Source organism: Pseudophryne corroboree, chromosome 6 (genome assembly GCF_028390025.1).
Source record: "Pseudophryne corroboree isolate aPseCor3 chromosome 6, aPseCor3.hap2, whole genome shotgun sequence".
NCBI classification, from domain to species: domain Eukaryota; kingdom Metazoa; phylum Chordata; class Amphibia; order Anura; family Myobatrachidae; genus Pseudophryne; species Pseudophryne corroboree.
Window position 1 is genome coordinate 297172842 of NC_086449.1, and position 19735 is coordinate 297192576.

A 19735-nucleotide genomic window follows, 5' to 3' on the forward strand; every position below is an offset into this window, starting at 1 on the left:
AGAGCATTCAGTACATGATTGTGGCAATAAAAGAAGTGTTACATATCACGGAAGACCCTGCTGTTCCTGAGACAAAGGTCTGTATGTTTAAAGGAAAGAAACCTGTGGTAACGTTTCCTCCCTCTCATGAACTGAACACACTTTTTTGAAAAGGCTTGGGAAATTCCTGACAAAAAGTTGCTGATTCCCAAGAGAATTATTATGGCATACCCGTTCCCCTCTGAGGATAGGAAAAAGTGGGAGTCACACCCCAATGTGGACAAGGCTCTAGCACGGCTGTCCAAGAAGGTGGCGCTTCCGTCCCCTGACATGGCGGCCCCAAAGGATCCTGCGGATCATAAGCAGAAAACTACTTTGAAATCTATTTTCTCTAACGTCCTAGTGGATGCTGGGAACTCCGTAAGGACCATGGGGAATAGCGGGCTCCGAAGGAGGCTGGGCACTCTAGAAAGATCTTAGACTACCTGGTGTGCACTGGCTCCTCCCACTATGACCCTCCTCCAAGCCTCAGTTAGATTTCGTGCCCGGCCGAGGTTGGATGCACACTAGGGGCTCTCCTGAGCTCTTAGAAAGTTATAGTCTTAGAATTTGTTTTTTTCAGTGAGACCTGCTGGCAACAGGCTCACTGCAGCGAGGGACTAAGGGGAGAAGAAGCGAACTCGCCTGCTTGCAGCCGGATTGGGCTTCTTAGGCTACTGGACACCATTAGCTCCAGAGGGATCGACCGCAGGCCCAGCCTTGATGTTCGGTCCCGGAGCCGCGCCGCCGTCCCCCTTACAGAGCCAGAAGCAGGAAGATGGTCCGGAAAATCGGCGGCATGAAGACATCCTGTCTTCACCAAGGTAGCGCACAGCACTGCAGCTGTGCGCCATTGCTCCTCATACACACTTCACACTCCGGTCACTGAGGGTGCAGGGCGCTGGGGGGGGGCGCCCTGAGGCTGCAATAAAAACACCTTGGCTGGCTAAAATACCTCAATATATAGCCCCTGGGGCTATATATGAGGTAAATACCCCTGCCAGAATCCCAAAATAAGCGGGAGAATAGGCCGCGAAAAAGGGGCAGAGCCTATCTCCTCAGCACACTGGCGCCATTTTTCCCTCACAGCTCGGCTGGAAGGAAGCTCCCTGGCTCTTCCCTGCATTTCTACAGTACAGTAAGAGGGAAAAGAGAGGGGGGGGCACAAAATTGGCACTGTATACAGTATAAGCAGCTATTAGGGACATAACTCAGTTAGTCCCTGTATATATATAGCGCTCTGGTGTGTGCTGGCATACTCTTACTCTGTCCCCCCAAAGGGCTTTTGTGGGTCCTGTCCTCTATTTGAGCATTCCCTGTGTGTGTGGAGTGTGTCGGTACGGCTGTGTCGACATGTTTGAGGAGGATAATGATGTGGAGGGGGAGCAGATGCCTTTAGCAGAGATGTCACCCCCTGCGGGGCAGACACCTGAGTGGATGGTATTATGGCAAGAAATGAGTGCACGTATAGACTCCTTACATAAAAAATTTGACGACATGCCGACTGTGGGACAGCCGAGTCTTCAGCTCGTGCCTGTCCAAGGGTCTCAAAAGTCATCAGGGGCTCTAAAACGCCCGTTATCTCAGGTGGCACAAGTAGATGTCGACACGGATACTGACGCCAGTGTCGACGACGATGAGTCAAATTTAATGCCCGTTAAGGCCATTCGCTGCATGATTGAGGCAATGAAAGAGGTGTTAAATATTTCTGATTTACATCCAGGTACCACAAAAAAGGGTATTATGTTTGGGGAGAAAAAACTACCTGTAGTTTTTCCCCCGTCAGATGAATTAAATGAAGTGTGTGAAGAAGCGTGGGCTTCCCCTGATAAGAAATTGGTGATTCCTAAGAAATTACTAATGGCGTTCCCTTTCCCGCCAGAGGATAGGTTACGTTGGGAAACACCCCCGAGGGTGGATAAAGCGCTCACACGTTTGTCAAAAAAGGTGGCACTACCGTCCCAGGATACGGCCGCCCTTAAGGAACCTGCTGATAGAAGGCAGGAGGCGATCCTGAAGTCTGTATATACACACTCAGGCATTATACTCAGACCAGCAATTGCGTCAGCTTGGATGTGCAGTGCTGCCGCTGCATGGTCAGATAACCTGTCAGAAAATATTGACACACTAGACAGAGACACGATCCTGTTAACAATTGACCATATAAAAGACTCAGTCTTATACATGAGAGATGCACAGAGGGAAATCTGCCGGCTGGCATCTAAAGTAAGTGCACTATCTATCTCTGCTAGGAGATGCTTATGGACTCGCCAGTGGACTGGAGATGCAGATTCCAAAAGGCACATGGAAGTTTTGCCTTATAAAGGGGAGGAATTATTTGGGGATGGTCTCTCCGACCTAGTTTCCACAGCAATGTCTGGGAAGTCAGCATTTTTACCCCATGTCCCCTCACAGCCTAAGAAAGCACCGTATTATCAAATGCAGTCCTTTCGGCCTCAGAAAGGCAAGCGGGTCAGAGGAGCATCCTTTCTGGCAAGAGGCAAGGGTAGAGGAAAGAAGCTGCACCAGGCAGCCAGTTCCCAGGAACAAAAATCCTCCCCTGCTTCCACTAAGTCCACCGCATGACGTTGGGGCTCCACAGGCGGAGCCAGGTGCGGTGGGGGCGCGTCTCCGAAACTTCAGCAACCAGTGGGTTCGCTCACAGGTGGATCTATGGGCTGTACAAATTGTATCTCAGGGATACAAGCTGGAGTTCGAGGCGACTCCCCCTCGCCGTTACCTCAAATCAGCCTTGCCAGCTGCTCCCAGGGAAAGGGAGGTAGTACTGGCGGCAATTCACAAGCTGTACCTCCAGCAGGTGATGATCAAGGTCCCCCTCCTTCAACAGGGCAGGGGTTACTATTCCACAATGTTTGTGGTACCGAAACCGGACGGTTCGGTGAGACCCATCCTGAATTTAAAATCCTTGAACACTTATATAAAGAAGTTCAAGTTCAAAATGGAATCGCTCAGGGCGGTTATTGCAAGCCTGGAAGAGGGGGATTTTATGGTGTCGCTGGACATCAAGGATGCTTACTTGCATGTCCCCATTTTCACACCTCATCAGGAGTACCTCAGGTTTGTGGTACAGAACTGTCATTACCAATTCCAGACGTTGCCGTTTGGTCTCTCCACGGCTCCGAGAATATTTACCAAGGTAATGGCCGAAATGATGATACTCCTTCGAAGAAAGGGAGTTATAATTATCCCGTACTTGGACAATCTCCTCATAAAGGCGAGGTCCAAAGAGCAGTTGTTGGTCAGCGTAGCACTCTCTCAGGAAGTGTTGCAACAGCACGGCTGGATTCTGAATATCCCAAAGTCGCAGCTGATCCCTACGACGCATCTGCTTTTCCTGGGAATGATTCTGGACACAGAACAGAAGAAGGTGTTTCTCCCGGAGAAGGCCCAGGAATTGTCATCTCTGGTCAGGGACCTCCTGAAACCAAAACAGGTGTCGGTGCATCACTGCACGCGAGTCCTGGGAAAGATGGTGGCTTCTTACGAAGCAATTCCCTTCGGCAGGTTCCATGCAAGGATCTTTCAGTGGGATCTGTTGGACAAATGGTCCGGATTGCATCTTCAGATGCATCGGTTGATCACCCTGTCCCCAAGAGCCAGGGTGTCTCTGCTGTGGTGGCTGCAGAGTGCTCATCTTCTCGAGGGACGCAGGTTCGGCATACAGGACTGGATCCTGGTGACCACGGATGCAAGCCTCCAAGGATGGGGGGCAGTCACTCAGGGAAGAAACTTCCAGGGACAGTGGTCAAGTCTGGAGACTTCTCTACACATAAATATATTGGAACTAAGGGCCATCTACAATGCCCTGAGTCAAGCAGAGCCCCTGCTTCAAAACCAATCTGTACTGATTCAGTCAGACAACATCACGGCGGTCGCCCATGTAAACCGCCAGTGCGGCACAAGAAGCAGAATGGCAATGGCAGAAGCCACAAGGATTCTTCGATGGGCGGAGAATCACGTGCTAGCACTGTCAGCAGTGTTCATTCCGGGAGTGGACAACTGGGAAGCAGACTTCCTCAGCAGGCACGACCTCCACCCGGGAGAGTGGGAACTTCATCAAGAAGTCTTCACACAGATTGTAAATCGTTGGGAACTGCCACAGATGGACATGATGGCGTCCCGCCTCAACAAAAAGCTAAAAAAATATTGCGCCAGGTCACGGGACCCTCAGGCGATAGCTGTGGACGTTCTGGTAACACCGTGGGTGTACCAGTCGGTTTATGTGTTCCCTCCTCTTCCTCTCATACCCAAGGTACTGAGGATAGTAAGAAAGAGAGGAGTAAGAACTATACTCATCGTTCCGGATTGGCCAAGAAGAACTTGGTACCCAGAACTACAAGAAAGGATCTCAGAGGACCCATGGCCTCTGCCTCTCAGACAGGACCTGTTACAGCAGGGGCCCTGTCTGTTCCAAGACTTACCGCGGCTGCGTTTGACGGCATGGCGGTTGAACGCCGGATCCTAGCGGAAAAGGGCATTCCGGATGAAGTTATTCCTACGCTGATAAAGGCTAGGAAAGACGTGACGGCAAAACATTATCACCGTATATGGCGAAAATATGTTGCTTGGTGTGAGGCCAGGAAGGCCCCCACAAAGGAATTCCAGCTGGGTCGATTCCTGCACTTCCTACAGTCAGGAGTGACTATGGGCCTAAAATTAGGATCCATAAAGGTCCAGATTTCGGCCCTATCTATTTTCTTTCAAAAAGAACTGGCTTCACTGCCTGAAGTTCAGACGTTTGTTAAGGGAGTGCTGCATATTCAGCCCCCTTTTGTGACCCCAGTGGCACCTTGGGATCTTAACGTTGTGTTGGATTTCCTGAAATCACACTGGTTTGAGCCACTTAAGACCGTGGAGCTAAAGTATCTCACGTGGAAGGTGGTCATGCTGTTGGCCTTGGCTTCAGCTAGGCGTGTGTCAGAATTGGCGACTTTGTCATGTAAAAGCCCGTATCTGATCTTCCATATGGACAGGGCAGAATTGAGGACTCGTCCCCAATTTCTCCCAAAGGTGGTATCGGCGTTTCATTTGAACCAGCCTATTGTGGTGCCTGCGGCTACTCGGAACTTGGAGGCTTCCAAGTTGCTGGACGTAGTCAGGGCTTTGAAAATCTATGTAGCCAGGACGGCTGGAGTCAGGAAAACTGACTCGCTGTTTATCCTGCATGCACCCAATAAACTGGGTGCTCCGGCTTCAAAGCAAACTATTGCGCGCTTGATCTGTAAAACGATTCAGCAAGCTCATTCTGCGGCAGGGTTACCGCATCCTAAATCAGTAAAAGCCCATTCCACAAGGAAGGTGGGCTCTTCTTGGGCGGCTGCCCGAGGGGTCTAGGCTTTACAGCTTTGCCGAGCTGCTACTTGGTCGGGTTCAAACACATTTGCTAAGTTCTACAAGTTTGATACCCTGGCTGAGGAGGACCTTGCCTTTGCTCATTCGGTGCTGCAGAGTCATCCGCACTCTCCCGCCCGTTTGGGAGCTTTGGTATAATCCCCATGGTCCTTACGGAGTTCCCAGCATCCACTAGGACGTCAGAGAAAATAAGAATTTACTCACCGGTAATTCTATTTCTCGTAGTCCGTAGTGGATGCTGGGCGCCCGTCCCAAGTGCGGACTCTCTGCAATACATGTATATAGTTATTGCTTAACTAAAGGGTTATTGTTATGAGCCATCTGTTACTGAGGCTCAGTTGTTGTTCATACTGTTAACTGGGTATGGTTATCACAAGTTGTACAGTGTGATTGGTGTGGCTGGTATGAGTCTTACCCTGGATTCCAAATCCTTTCCTTGTTGTGTCAGCTCTTCCGGGCACAGTTTCCTTGGCTGGGGTCTGGAGGAGGGGCGTGGAGGGAGGAGCCAGTGCACACCAGATAGTACCTAATCTTTCTTTTGGAGTGCCCAGTCTCCTGCGGAGCCCGTCTTTTCCCCATGGTCCTTACGGAGTTCCCAGCATCCACTACGGACTACGAGAAATAGAATTACCGGTGAGTAAATTCTTATTATTAGCAGTGTAAATCCCTTTGTTATATAGCGCTGTGGTGTGTGCTGGCATACTCTCTTCCTGTCTCCCCAAAGGACTTTGTGGGGTCCTGTCCTCAGTCTGAGCATATCCTGTGTGTGTGCGGTGTGTCGGTACGGCTGTGTCGACATGTTTGATGAGGAAGGTTACGTGGAGGCGGAGCAAGGGCAGATAAGTGTGGTATCGCCCCCGTCGGGGCCGACACCAGATTGGATGGATATGTGGAAGGTCTTAAATGACAATGTAAACTCCTTACATAAAAGGTTTTGATGACGCTGCAGCCTTGGGACAGCCGGGGTCTCAGCCCGCCCCTGCCCAGGCGACTCAGAAACCGTCTGGGGCTCATAAACGCCCTCTAGCTCAGATGGTTGACACTGATGCCGACACAGAGTCCGACTCCAGTGTCGACGATGATGAGGCACATTTACAGTCTAAAATGACTAAGGCCATCCGATACATGATTATTGCAATGAAAGATGTATTACACATTTCTGAGAGTAACCCGGTTAATACCAAAAGGGTTTATATGTTTGGGGAGAAAAAGCAGCCAGTGACTTTTCCCCCATCTGATGAATTAAATGAATTGTGTGAAGAAGCGTGGAGTTCCCCTGATAAGAAACTAGTGATTTCTAAGAGGTTACTGATGGCGTACCCTTTCCCGCCAACGGACAGGTTACGTTGGGAAACATCCCCTAGGGTGGACAAGGCCCTGACACGCTTATCTAAAAAGGTGGCCCTGCCGTCTCAGGATACGGCCGCCCTAAAGGAGCCTGCGGATAGAAAGCAGGAAGCTATCCTGAAGTCGGTGTATACACACTCTGGTACTTTACTGAGACCTGCTATTGCTTCAGCCTGGATGTGTAGTGCTGTAGCAGCGTGGACAGATACTCTGTCAGACGACATAGATTCCCTCGACAGAGATACTGTTTTGCTAACCCTGGGCCATATCAAAGACGTCGTCTTATATATGCGAGATGCTCAGAGGGACATTTGCCTGCTGGGATCTAGAATTAATGCTATGTCCATTTCTGCCAGGAGGGTCTTATGGACTCGGCAATGGACAGGAGATGCTGATTCTAAAAAACACATGGAGGTTTTGCCTTATAAGGGTGAGGAATTGTTTGGGGACGGTCTGTCGGACCTCGTGTCTACAGCGACAGCTGGAAAGTCCACTTTCTTGCCTCAGGTTTCCTCACAGCCTAAGAAAGCACCGTATTATCAAATGCAGTCCTTTCGTTCCCAAAAAGGCAAGAGGGTCAGGGGTGCATCCTTTCTTGCCAGAGGCCGGGGTAGAGGTAAGAAGCTGCACCATGCAGCCAGTTCCCAGGAACAAAAGTCCTCCCCTGCTTCCACTAAGTCCACCGCATGACGTTGGGGCTCCACAGGCGGAGCCAGGTGCGGTGGGGGCGCGTCTCCGAAACTTCAGCAGCCAGTGGGTTCGCTCACAGGTGGATCTCTGCGCTATACAAATTGTATCTCAGGGATACAAACTGGAATTCGAAGCGACTCCCCCCCCCCCCCGCCGTTACCTCAAATCAGCCTTGCCAGCTTCCCCCATGGAAAGGGAGGTAGTGCTGGCGGCAATTCACAAGCTGTACCTCCAGCAAGTGATTGTCAGGGTCCCCCTCCTTCAACAGGGAAGGGGTTACTATTCCACAATGTTTGTGGTACCGAAACCGGACGGTTCAGTGAGACCCATTCTGAATTTAAAGTCCTTGAACACTTATATAAAGAAATTCAAGTTCAAAATGGAATCGCTCAGAGCGGTGATTGCAAGCCTGGAAGAGACTGATTTTATGGTGTCGCTGGACATCAAAGATGCTTACTTGCATGTCCCCATTTACCCACCTCACCAGGAGTACCTCAGATTTGTGGTACAGGACTGTCATTACCAATTCCAGACGTTGCCGTTTGGCCTGTCCACGGCACCGAGAATATTTACCAAGGTTATGGCCGAAATGTTGATACTCCTTCGGCAGAAGGGAGTTATAATTATCCCGTACTTGGACGATCTCCTCATAAAGGCGAGGTCCAGGGAGCAGTTGTTGATCAGCGTAACACTCTCTCAGGAAGTGTTACTACAGCACGGTTGGATTCTAAATGTTCCAAAGTCGCAGCTGATTCCTACGACGCGTCTGCTTTTCCTGGGCATGATTCTGGACAGAACAGAAGAAGGTGTTTCTCCCGGTGGAGAAGGCCCAGGAATTAGCATCTCTGGTCAGGGACCTCCTGAAACCAAAACAGGTATCGGTGCATCACTGCACGCGAGTCCTGGGAAAGATGGTGGCTTCATACGAAGCCATTCCCTTCGGCAGGTTCCATGCGAGACAAGTGGTCCGGATCGCATCTTCAGATGCATCGGCTGATCACCCTGTCCCCAAGGGCCAGGGTGTCTCTTCTGTGGTGGCTGCAGAGTGCTCACCTTCTCGAGGGCCGCAGGTTCGGCATACAGGACTGGGTCCTGGTGACCACGGATGCAAGCCTCCGAGGGTGGGGGGCAGTCACTCAGGGAAGAAACTTCCAAGGGCTGTGGTCAAGTCTGGAGACTTCTCTACACATAAATATACTGGAACTAAGGGCCATTTACAACGCCCTGAGTCAAGCAGAGCCTTTGCTTCAAAACGGGCCAGTGCTGATTCAGTCAGACAACATCACGGCGGTCGCCCATGTAAACCGCCAGGGCGGCACAAGAAGCAGGATGGCAATGGCAGAAGCCACAAAGATTCTTCGATGGGCGGAGAATCACGTGCAAGCACTATCAGCAGTGTTCATTCCGGGAGTGGACAACTGGGAAGCAGACTTCCTCAGCAGACACGACCTCCACCCGGGAGAGTGGGGACTTCATCAAGAAGTTTTCCAACTGATTGCAAACCGATGGGAACTGCCACAGGTGGACATGATGGCGTCCCGCTTCAACAAAAAGCTAAAACGTTATTGCGCCAGGTCAAGGGACCCTCAGGCGATAGCTGTGGACGCCCTAGTGACACCGTGGGTGTACCAGTCGGTATATGTGTTTCCTCCTCTTCCTCTCATACCAAAGGTGCTGAGAATAGTAAGAAAGAGAGGAATAAGAACAATACTCATTGTTCCGGACTGGCCGAAGAAGGACTTGGTACCCGGAACTGCAAGAAATGTGCACAGAGGACCCATGGCCTCTGCCTCTCAGACAGGACTTGTTGCAACAAGGGCCCTGTCTGTTCCAAGACTTACCGCGGCTGCGTTTGACGGCATGGCGGTTGAACGCCGGATCCTAGCGGAAAAAGGCATTCCAGATGAAGTTATTCCTACGCTGATAAAAGCTAGGAAAGACGTGACAGCAAAACATTATCACCGTATATGGCGGAAGTATGTTGCTTGGTGTGAGGCCAGGAGGGCCCCTACGGAGGAATTCCAGCTGGGTCGATTCCTGCACTACCTACAGTCGGGTGACTATGGGCCTAAAATTAGGGTCCATAAAGGTCCAGATTTCGGCCCTATCCATTTTCTTTCAAAGAGAACTGGCTTCACTGCCTGAGGTTCAGACTTTTGTAAAGGGAGTGCTGCATATCCAGCCCCCTTTTGTGCCACCAGTGGCACCCTGGGAACTTAACGTTGTGTTGGATTTCCTGAAATCACACTGGTTTGAGCCACTTAAAACCGTGGAACTAAAATATCTCACGTGGAAAGTGGTCATGCTGTTGGCCTTGGCATCGGCTAGGCGTGTGTCGGAATTGGCGGCTTTGTCATGTAAAAGCCCATATCTGATCTTCCATATGGACAGGGCAGAATTGAGGACTCGTCCTCAATTTCTCCCAAAGGTGGTGTCATCGTTTCATTTGAACCAACCTATTGTGGTGCCTGCGGCTACTAGGGACTTGGAGGACTCCAAGTTGCTGGACGTAGTCAGGGCTTTGAAGATATGTTTCCAGAACGGCTGGAGTCAGGAAGACTGACTCGCTGTTTATCTTGCATGCACCCAACAAGCTGGGTGCTCCTGCTTCAAAGCAAACTATTGCTCGCTGGATCTGTAGCACGATTCAGCAGGCTCATTCTGCGGCTGGATTGCCGCATCCAAAATCGGTAAAAGCCCATTCCACGAGGAAGGTGGGCTCTTCTTGGGCGGCTGCCCGAGGGGTCTCGGCATTACAGCTTTGCCGAGCTGCTACTTGGTCGGGTTCAAACACATTTGCAAAGTTCTACAAGTTTGATACCCTGGCAGTGTTGCCAACTCTGAAATGAAAAACAAGCAACCGATGACTGAAAAATAAGCCCAAAACAAGCCCAAACCAATCCTAAAAAGCCCCCCAAAAAAGCCCAACTCAAGTTTGTTTGTTTTTATATAAAAACAAACGTTATTGTTTGTCTTATTAAAATACATATAATTATTTATATAATCTGCCTTTAAGGTCTTTACAATGATATTTATCAGCACAAAACTGGCTTTTAAAGAATACTGGAATTTGTATAAATATAGTTAGAGTTGTGAATTTAAGATACTATACTTTCATGTTTCCTCTAAAGAAAAATCTCAAGTGAAAATTGCCAACTGTATATACTGTATCTGTGGTCATTTGTATTAACTGCGAAATATTTATTCGATGGAAAGATAAAACAAATAATCTTACAACATCCAACTTTGTACTTCTATTAAATAAAGAGGCCAAATCAAGGTAACAAAACAAAAGATTATTAAGACAATTCAAAATAATAAATGCATATATAAATATTAAATAGTAACTCAATTCAATAAATTTCAAAGGAATTACTGAGAGGTAAAGTGCATTGCAGATGGCATACTATGTGAGGTAAAGTGCATGGCACACTGTGTGAAGTATAGTGCATTGCAGATAGCACACTGGGGGTCATTCCGAGTTGTTCGCTCGTTGCCGATTTTCGCAACGGAGCGATTAAGGCAAAAATGCGCATGCGCATGGTACGCAGTGCGCATGCGCTAAGTAATTTAGCACAAAACTTAGTAGATTTACTCACGTCCGAACGAAGAATTTTCATCGTTGAAGTGGTCGGAGTGTGATTGACAGGAAGTGGGTGTTTCTGGGCGGAAACTGACCGTTTTCTGGGAGTGTGCGGAAAAACATAGGCGTGCCAGGATAAAATGCAGGAGTGTCTGGAGAAACGGGGGAGTGGCTGGCCGAACGCAGGGCGTGTTTGTGACGTCAAACCAGGAACGAAACGGGCTGAGCTGATCGCAGTGTAGGAGTAAGTCTCGAGCTACTCAGAAACTGCTAAGAAATATTTATTCGCAATTCTGCTAATCTTTCATTCGCAATTCTGCTAAGCGAAGATACACTCCCAGAGGGCGGCGGCCTAGCGTGTGCAATGCTGCTAAAAGCAGCTAGCGAGCGAACAACTCGGAATGACCCCCACTGTGTGAGGTAAAGTGCATGGCACACTGTGTGAAGTAAAGTGCATTGCAGATGGCATACTGTGAGGTAAAGTACATAGCACACTGAATTTCAAAGGTTTTATGTAAAATGGATATAAGCAAATTCATCTGAGCTGTCTCCATCGTCTATAGAAGCTTCCATGTTATACATTCCTGAGTTGAAGCGCTGAAGCATATTGGTAGTTGGTTTAAAATCCTTGCAACAAATACCCAAGCGTATTAAACCATATCTGACATAAAGAACACCACCTAAAGTGGTCCTAAATTGCTTCACTGTTGTGTGTCTGGTCAGTGTCTTTGTTGTTGTCATTGTTAAAAACAAATTAGCCCTACTGAATACACACAACCGGCAGTCTGCAACAATAGACATAATGAATGACTCATCATCATTTCTTTAAGACTCTATTCATCCACAACGTCTCACCTACAGTATGTCTGTGTGAGGATCTGTGTTATATGGATGAATGACTAATTATCTCTGAAAGTCGGTGTCAGTGATACCTAAAAACAAAAGAAGCCCAAAAACAAGCAGCAAAAAAAATTATAAGCCCAAAAACAAGCAACAAGCAACCACCCAAAAAAATAAGCAACCAGAAGAAAAAACAAGCCCAATTCCGCTTGTTATAAGCTGAATTGGCAACTATGTACCCTGGCTGAGGAGGACCTTGTGTTTGCTCATTCGGTGCTGCAGAGTCATCCGCACTCTCCTGCCCGTTTGGGAGCTTTGGTATAATCCCCATGGTCCTTTCGAAGTTCCCAGCATCCACTAGGACGTCAGAGAAAATAAGAATTTACTCACCGGTAATTCTATTTCTCGTAGTCCGTAGTGGATGCTGGGCGCCCGTCCCACGTGCGGACTCTCTGCAATACGTGTATATAGTTATTGCTTAACTAAGGGTTATTGTTATGAGCCATTCGTTTAGTGAGGCTCAGTTGTTGTTCATACTGTTAACTGGGTAAGGTTATCACAAGTTGTACGGTGTGATTGGTGTGGCTGGTATGAGTCTTACCCTGGATTCAAAATTTACTTTCCTTGTAATGTCAGCTCTTCCGGGCACAGTTTCCCTAACTGAGGTCTGGAGGAGGGGCATAGAGGGAGGAGCCAGTGCACAGCAGATAGTACCTAATCTTTTTTTAGAGTGCCCAGTCTCCTGCGGAGCCCGTCTATTCCCATGGTCCTTACGGAGTTCCCAGCATCCACTACGGACTACGAGAAATAGAATTACCGGTGAGTAAATTCTTTATTTTTTCAACTTGGACTGAAGTGCTAAGTGGTGTGCCGCAAGGCTCAGTATTAGGACCGCTATTGTTCAATATTTTCATTAACGACCTAACAGAAGGTCTAGAGAGCATGGTGTCAATTTTTGCAGATGATACCAAATTGTGTAAGGCTATAAATACAGAGGAGGATGCCGAGTCTCTTCAGAACGACTTAGTTAAATTAGAAGCATGGGCAGCCAAATGGAGAATGCGCTTCAACACAGACAAGTGTAAGGTAATGCACTGTGGTAACAAGAACAAAAATTACACCTACCTATTACATGGGGTAAAATTAGGGGATTCTGTACTGGAAAAGGACTTGGGTGTCCTCATAGATAGCAAGCTAAGCAGTAGTACCCAAAGTAGGACTGCAGCAAAGAAGGCTAATAAGATATTAGCATGCATAAAACAGGGTATTGATGCTAGGGACGAGAGTATTATACTCCCGTTATATAAATCACTAGTGAGGCCACACCTTGAATACTGTGTACAATTCTGGGCACCGTACTACAAAAAGGATATCCTGGAGCTTGAAAAGGTACAGAGGAGGGCGACCAAACTAATTAAGGGCATGGAGACGATGGAATACAAGGAAAGGCTTGAAAGACTAGGCATGTTTACATTGGAAAAGCGGAGACTAAGAGGGGCTATGATCAACATCTACAAATATATAAGGGGACAATACACAGAGCTTGCGCGGGACCTGTTTTTGGTTAGATCAACACAGAGGACTCGTGGACACTCGCTCAGGTTAGAGGAGAGGAGATTCCGCACAATACGGCGTAAAGGCTTTTTCACGGTAAGGACAATACGTGTTTGGAATTCCCTGCCCGAGGGAGTTGTAATGGCGGAATCTGTCAACACCTTTAAGAATGGGTTAGATAAATTCCTAATGGATAAGGATATCCAGGGGTATGGTGCATAGTCATGCATTATAGTTACTATAAATAGGGATAAAATGCAACGGCTGACAGCAGCATCAGTCAGAAATTTTAGTCAAATCATCATGCATAGGAGACCACAAATAGGTTGAACTCGATGGACAATTGTCTTTTTTCAACCTCAGATACTATGTTACTATGTATCTCACCCTTGGTTTAACAAAAATCCTTTTCCTCGAAATGTCCGTCTCCCTGGGCACAGTTCCTATAACTGAGGTCTGGAGGAGGGGCATAGAGGGAGGAGCTAGTTCACACCCGTTTAAAGTCTTAAAGTGCCCATGTCTCCTGCAGATCCCGTCTATAGCCCATGGTCCTTTTGGAGTCCCCAGCATCCTCTACGGACTAAGAGAAAAGGATTTACCGGTAGGTATTAAAATCCTATTTTCTCTCCCATTTTCAGTCTATCATTACCAGTGCTGCTTATCCCGCTCTCCCATCTGCAGTTCCCTCCACTGGCTCCCTATCCCCCTCAGAATGTTGTTACTCCTCACTGTCAAATGTAAAGCTTTTAATTACTCCTCTCCCATCTACATCTGCAACCTTATCTCTTTCCACACTCACTCCTACCTCCACTGCACCCGTCCTACTTATTGTTGCCTCACCTCTACTCTTGTCCCTTTCTCTCATGACCACCTTCAAGATTTTTCCCGCAGCAGCTCCTCTGGAAATCTCCCTCTTTCCAAATTCGACTTTCTACCAGTCTCCCCAGCTTTAACCATTCCCTAAAACACTTTTTTTTTCTTTTTACTAAAGACCAGCCGTCGTCCTAATCTCCTCTCTCAATCCCTTCTCCTTCCACCTTATCTACTTCACAGTTCTCCATCCAACCCACTTATTTACCCTCTTTCCTTTAGGATGTCTGAACTCAGTCAGGGCCCTCTTATTCTTCTCGTTACACTTTCCTAGACACTAGGGGGTAAATTTACTAAGATGAGAGTTCTATTTAACATGGGATGTTGCCCATAGCAACCAATCAGATTCTTCTCATTTATCTAGCACCTTCTAGAAGAGAATACCTGGAATCTGGTTGGTTGCTATGGGCAACATCCCATCTTAAAAAGAACTCCCATCTTAGTAAATTTACCCCTAGGGGGTCCTTGTTTTTTGTCTCCTCCCTTTTAGTGACTGACATTGTTTGCTCATATGAGTGATAAGTACAGGATCATTAAGAGTTATTGAGTCTTTCCTCTGCTACTCACCACTGCTTTCTCCTTCAAGCTACAGCGAGTTGCCCTACCATGTCCCCTGTACTCATCACTCACTGCCTGTGGAGGGAGTTTGTCTTTGAGACGGAGACTGCCTCCGTCTCTACAGTAAGCCCCGCCCCCTCGTGGATATAATGTCGCGGGTGCATGGGGAAGGGGGCTGAGCCTAACATTGTGAAGTGCCTGCACATATCAGTGACCTCTCTCTCCCCCCTATCTGTCTTCCTGACTATCTTTCTCACTACCTCACTGACTCTCTCTCTCCTCCCCCACTTGGTCCCCCTCACCCTGTCTTCCTGACTCTCCCTCTCTCTCGCCCCCTCAATGACACACTCTCTCTCTCCCATCTCTGTCTTCCTGACTCTCTACTTCACTGACACCCTTTCTCTCTTGCTTGGTCCCCCCCTCTCCCCTCTGTCTTCCAGTCTCTCTCTCTCTCTCTCTCTCTCTCTCTCTCTCTCTCTCTGACATCCTCTTTTTCCTTTCTCTCTTGTTCCCCCTTCTCGCTCTGTCTCCCTCCCTGACTCTTTCCTGCTCGCACACCCTCCCTCTCTGTCTTCCTGACTCTCTCCCTATCTCATGCTCCTCCTCTTCTCTATCCCAGTCTCTCTCCCTCTCTGACACCCTTTATCTCTCTCCCTCTCTTGCTTGTTCCTCTCTATCTCTTTCTCTCTCTCCCTGACACCGTCTTAATCTCTCGCCCTCTCCCTCTCTCTAATGATAGCAACAGTGTGCACAGTCAGTTTTATCGGTGCGGGCTCCCACACCTTTGTTGCCTGGGACCCCCACTAGCCTTAATCCGGCCATGACTACGTCAGTCATTGTCACTCCTTCCCTTGGCACCCCCAGTGACATAAGTGATGACTGTTGGCACCCCCTTCCCTCGCTGACACCCACGATCATTGTGTATAAGTGCTCTACCTTGCGCAATGTATGTGATGTAATGCAAATTGGTACTATTATGTGACCACACCCCTTAACCACAAAGTCACAGCCCTAAATTTTTGCTGCGCCCCTTAGGCGCGTACTGTCTATACTTTCTTTGGTGGGGGGGGGGGGGCACCAAAATGTCTAGTTACAGCTTTGGTACAAGTGTCATGTATACTACACAACCCAGCAGCATTGTCACCCCTTTCCAACACTTTAGTAGTGTCCACATCAAGTTCTTGTTTTTATATTTGAATAATTAATAAGATTAATAAGAATATTTATTACGATGGGACCCAGAAAAGGACAGGTAGGACCCCAATTTTTGAAAGTGAGGGGTCTTTTTTTTTTTTTTGGCTCAGAGCAATCACTAGTCACCCAGATCATTTTCTTTTCAGATTGGCGTCACATTCAGACTGCTCATCCCCCAGTCAGTCACCAGGAGAGAGTGCGCTTAGAATATCTGTGGAGGAGCGAAGGATTCATGAACGGAAACATCTGAATGACATCACTGCAGCTACACTTCCACCACTTCATCATTCACCTGCCCAGTTACTACCTCTTGAGGAGTCTCTAGGCCTTCAGATAGCACAGAAGCAAAGCTATGAAGTAAGAAATGCCTTTTATAATCACGCCTATGCATTGTATTAGTGGATCCCTTTTTAAAGAAATGGAGCCTTAAAATTGGTGCAACTATTAGAGAGAGTTAATTTGGACTAGTAAATTCCTACTCATTGAAAATATTTTAATATTGATTTGTATTTATTTACTGTCATTCCCAGTTGTGTTCCAAAATAATTGTTAACCAATTTTGTATTGTCTAAAGAAAGCCCATTAGTTATCCCAAGATTTTTAAAGAAAAAATATGCTTACAATAATAGATCAGGAACTGGTCCATCAGGTCGATAAACTGTATTCCAAGTGTAAAGTTTATTAGCATGTCTTTATTACTGAAAAAAATCTGTATAATCTTAAGCACCATCTTTATCTGATGGATCCTTAGGCGCTAAAGCTTAGCAATACAGGGCTGTCTCTGCTGCACCCTGGAGAAGCAGCTTCCACCCTTTTCCACTTTACTGTCATCCAGGTAGGGTTGGGGCTGGGAGACTGGCTCTGGGGATCCCAGCGGTCAGCATACCGATCCAGAATGCATGGGGTGGGAGGTCAGGCGCAACAAAGCGCCTTGCAGGCTCGCTGCGCTCCCCACAGGTTCTATTCCCAGTCTGTGGGTGTCGTGGACACTGACGAGTGGCAATAGTGCCTGTGGGTCGGCATTCTGTTTGCCCGAATTTTGATTGGTGGGGATCCCAGCTTCGGTACGTTGACCGCAAGGATCCCGAGCACCGGTCACATGATTGGATCCCTCCAGGTACATATAAGGATGTGCCCAGCACTCCTCTGGTGCTGTCCCAGGGAGCAGAGATGCCTTGCATGGCACTACACCAATGCATATAAAAGAAGAGGGATATTTGTAGATACTTTTAGCAATCTAGGTTGAAATGTATACAGCAAAAATCTGTTAACTGCGGCACACTGTCTGTTAGACCAAAGCAGAAACAACTTCCTTGATGTGTTGTTAAATAACAATCTTCCTTTTTTTCCCCTCAGGAAATGCAAGCTAAACTTGCAGCACAAAAACTATTTGAGAAGCTTAACATTAAAGGTGAAACATTCAATCCAGAGGGAGATTCCTACATGAAATACAGAGATCAGAAAGATGAAGCTGAAGAGTAAGCAGCAGGTGGATTGTGTCGTGATGTCTGACATGGAGCTTGTCATGTGTGTGTCACAACTAGCCGCACATTTACAACTTTCTCTTATACGTTACAAGCTAAACTGTACTTTATCAGCTGTTTACATACGAAAGCTTTACATTGTTCTAGATTACTTAGGTCTTCCTGCTAGATGAAGATGTGTTCTTAAAAAGCTTGCACTTTTGCCTTGTTCTGTTCTGTAAAATCTTTTATTTAAACATAGGTTTTCTCCACTAAATATGGATAAATATTGTAATTACTGAAATAATAATTGCAGAGTTGCAAATGATGCTTTTACTATTTTATGCTTGAAGATTTTCATGTGTTCATATCAAAGTCTAGTGGGAAATGCCTGATAGTGTGAAAATCTCATTACTGGGGGTAAATAAATTCACATCAGTCAGCGTTTCCTCTGTAAGTAAAATATTTTTATAGTATAGACTCACTGTTTTACATACCCTCTTGTTCAATAAATAGAGAGTAACTCTGGGTGAGATTCAAATGTTTTATTGCGCCCGATCTCCCGTCTAAAGTGACGGGAGATCGTGGGGCGATATTCTATTGTCCCCCATTATTGTGCTGATCGCGCCCATAAGAGACAGGTTTAGCCGCGTAAAGCAGCTAAACCCTACTAAAGTCATGGGCGAGATCGTGAAAACTCCCGTTTGGGTGTCCAAACGGGTCACTTTCCGCGCATTTCAGCTTGCCACCCCAGGGGGTGGCAAGCTGAAATGCTGGTATCGCGTCCATCGGCAGCAACATTTGAATACTGCCGGCGGGCGGGAGGGAAGGACGGAACATTTGAATCTCGCCCTATGTCCTTAGTTTAACATTGTTTATTAAAGTTAAATCTGTAAATTCTCTCAGTACCTTGATAATTCGGCAACTAGGGACACTATTGTAAAAAGGTTTGTCTGACGCTGACAAAGGCATGGGGCTTTAGACAAAGAGGCAGGAAAAACAATGACATCTACTTTGCTGGAAGATTATTTGATGGGAATTGTAGGTCAGAACAGTAAAAATGAATGTTTGGTTAACCAAATACGTGAAGCTTTCCCATTTTGGATAACATAGGCATCAAGCAATGTATCATGGCAATTGCAGATATTCAAATGTTCCTCATAATATTTTAATATACACTTTGTCCTCTTGTCAATTGAACAGACGTATGGAGCATTTATTGCATAATTTCAATCTAGCAAATGAATCTACCACAATTCCCAGTCACCAGATGTAGCTGTGTCAGCAGCCCAACTCATCACATCAGTTCAGTGGTCAATACGCTTGTGTTATTTGTTTTCTTGTGTTTAATAGGATTTCTAATTTTAATGGTGTGTGTTAATTTTCTCCACCATGTTTGCAAATACATTTTTAAAGTTGTACATTTCAATAAAATATTTTTTCTGTATTAAGTGCAAAAGCTATTTGTTACAATATTATGGGAGGTATCCTATTAGCCGAGAAATCGCTGCAATTTTTTTCACGTCTATCGCGCATTCCTTTTTTCGCCCTGTCCTATTCCAAAATGGCGAAAACAGGATTCGTGCAATAATTTTAGCGGGCAAAAGCTGGGATAAATGTAGGAGAAAATGGGGAAATGTGCCTGTACCCCTCAAAAAACAAAACTAATATAGGAAAACATGGGTTCACTACGATATGCCGGCGGTCGGGCTCCCGGCGTCCAGCATACCGGCGCCGGGAGCCCGACCGCCGGCTTACCGACAGTGTGGCGAGCGCAAATGAGCCCCTTGCGGGCTCGCTGTGCGTGCCACGCTACGGGCACGGTGGCGCCACGCTATTTTATTCTCCCTCCAGGGGGGTCGTGGAACCCCACGAGGGAGAATAACTGTCGGTATGCCGGCCGTCGGGATCCCGGCGCCGGGATCCCGTCAGTCGGCATACTGAAGACCACCCGGAAAACATTATAGAAGTCCATTATTGGTTATAATAAAAGTATTTGGTATAATTAAATTAAGTCAAATGGCTGTTATATGCATTTAAAAAAAAAAAAAGTTAAACATAGAAAGCTATTTTTTTTTCAGCAAAGTAAATGCTGTTCTTAAATTTGGGGTAGATAAAAATGGGTGTAAGTATTTATTTGGGTCATTTTAGGGAACTTAAAAAAAAAAAAAAGTGGCAACAGACCAATTACTCCCACTTGCAAGTCTATACCTGTCCCATACCGTGTACCCCAATTTTCATCACT

At 47.0% G+C, this 19735-nt stretch overlaps 1 protein-coding gene across 1 annotated transcript in view; it reads left to right on the top strand.

Moving 5' to 3' along the window:
• POLR2M (RNA polymerase II subunit M) overlaps positions 1-18937 on the top strand; it is a 30405-nt gene extending 11468 nt beyond the window's left edge. Inside the window, exons 3-4 of the mRNA XM_063926167.1 lie at positions 16174-16384; positions 17384-18937. Of these exons, the coding sequence (XP_063782237.1) occupies positions 16174-16384; positions 17384-17509 (337 nt within the window). The 3' untranslated portion in view covers positions 17510-18937. The remainder of the gene's footprint in view (positions 1-16173; positions 16385-17383) is intronic.
• The last annotated feature ends 798 nt before the right edge of the window (positions 18938-19735 follow it).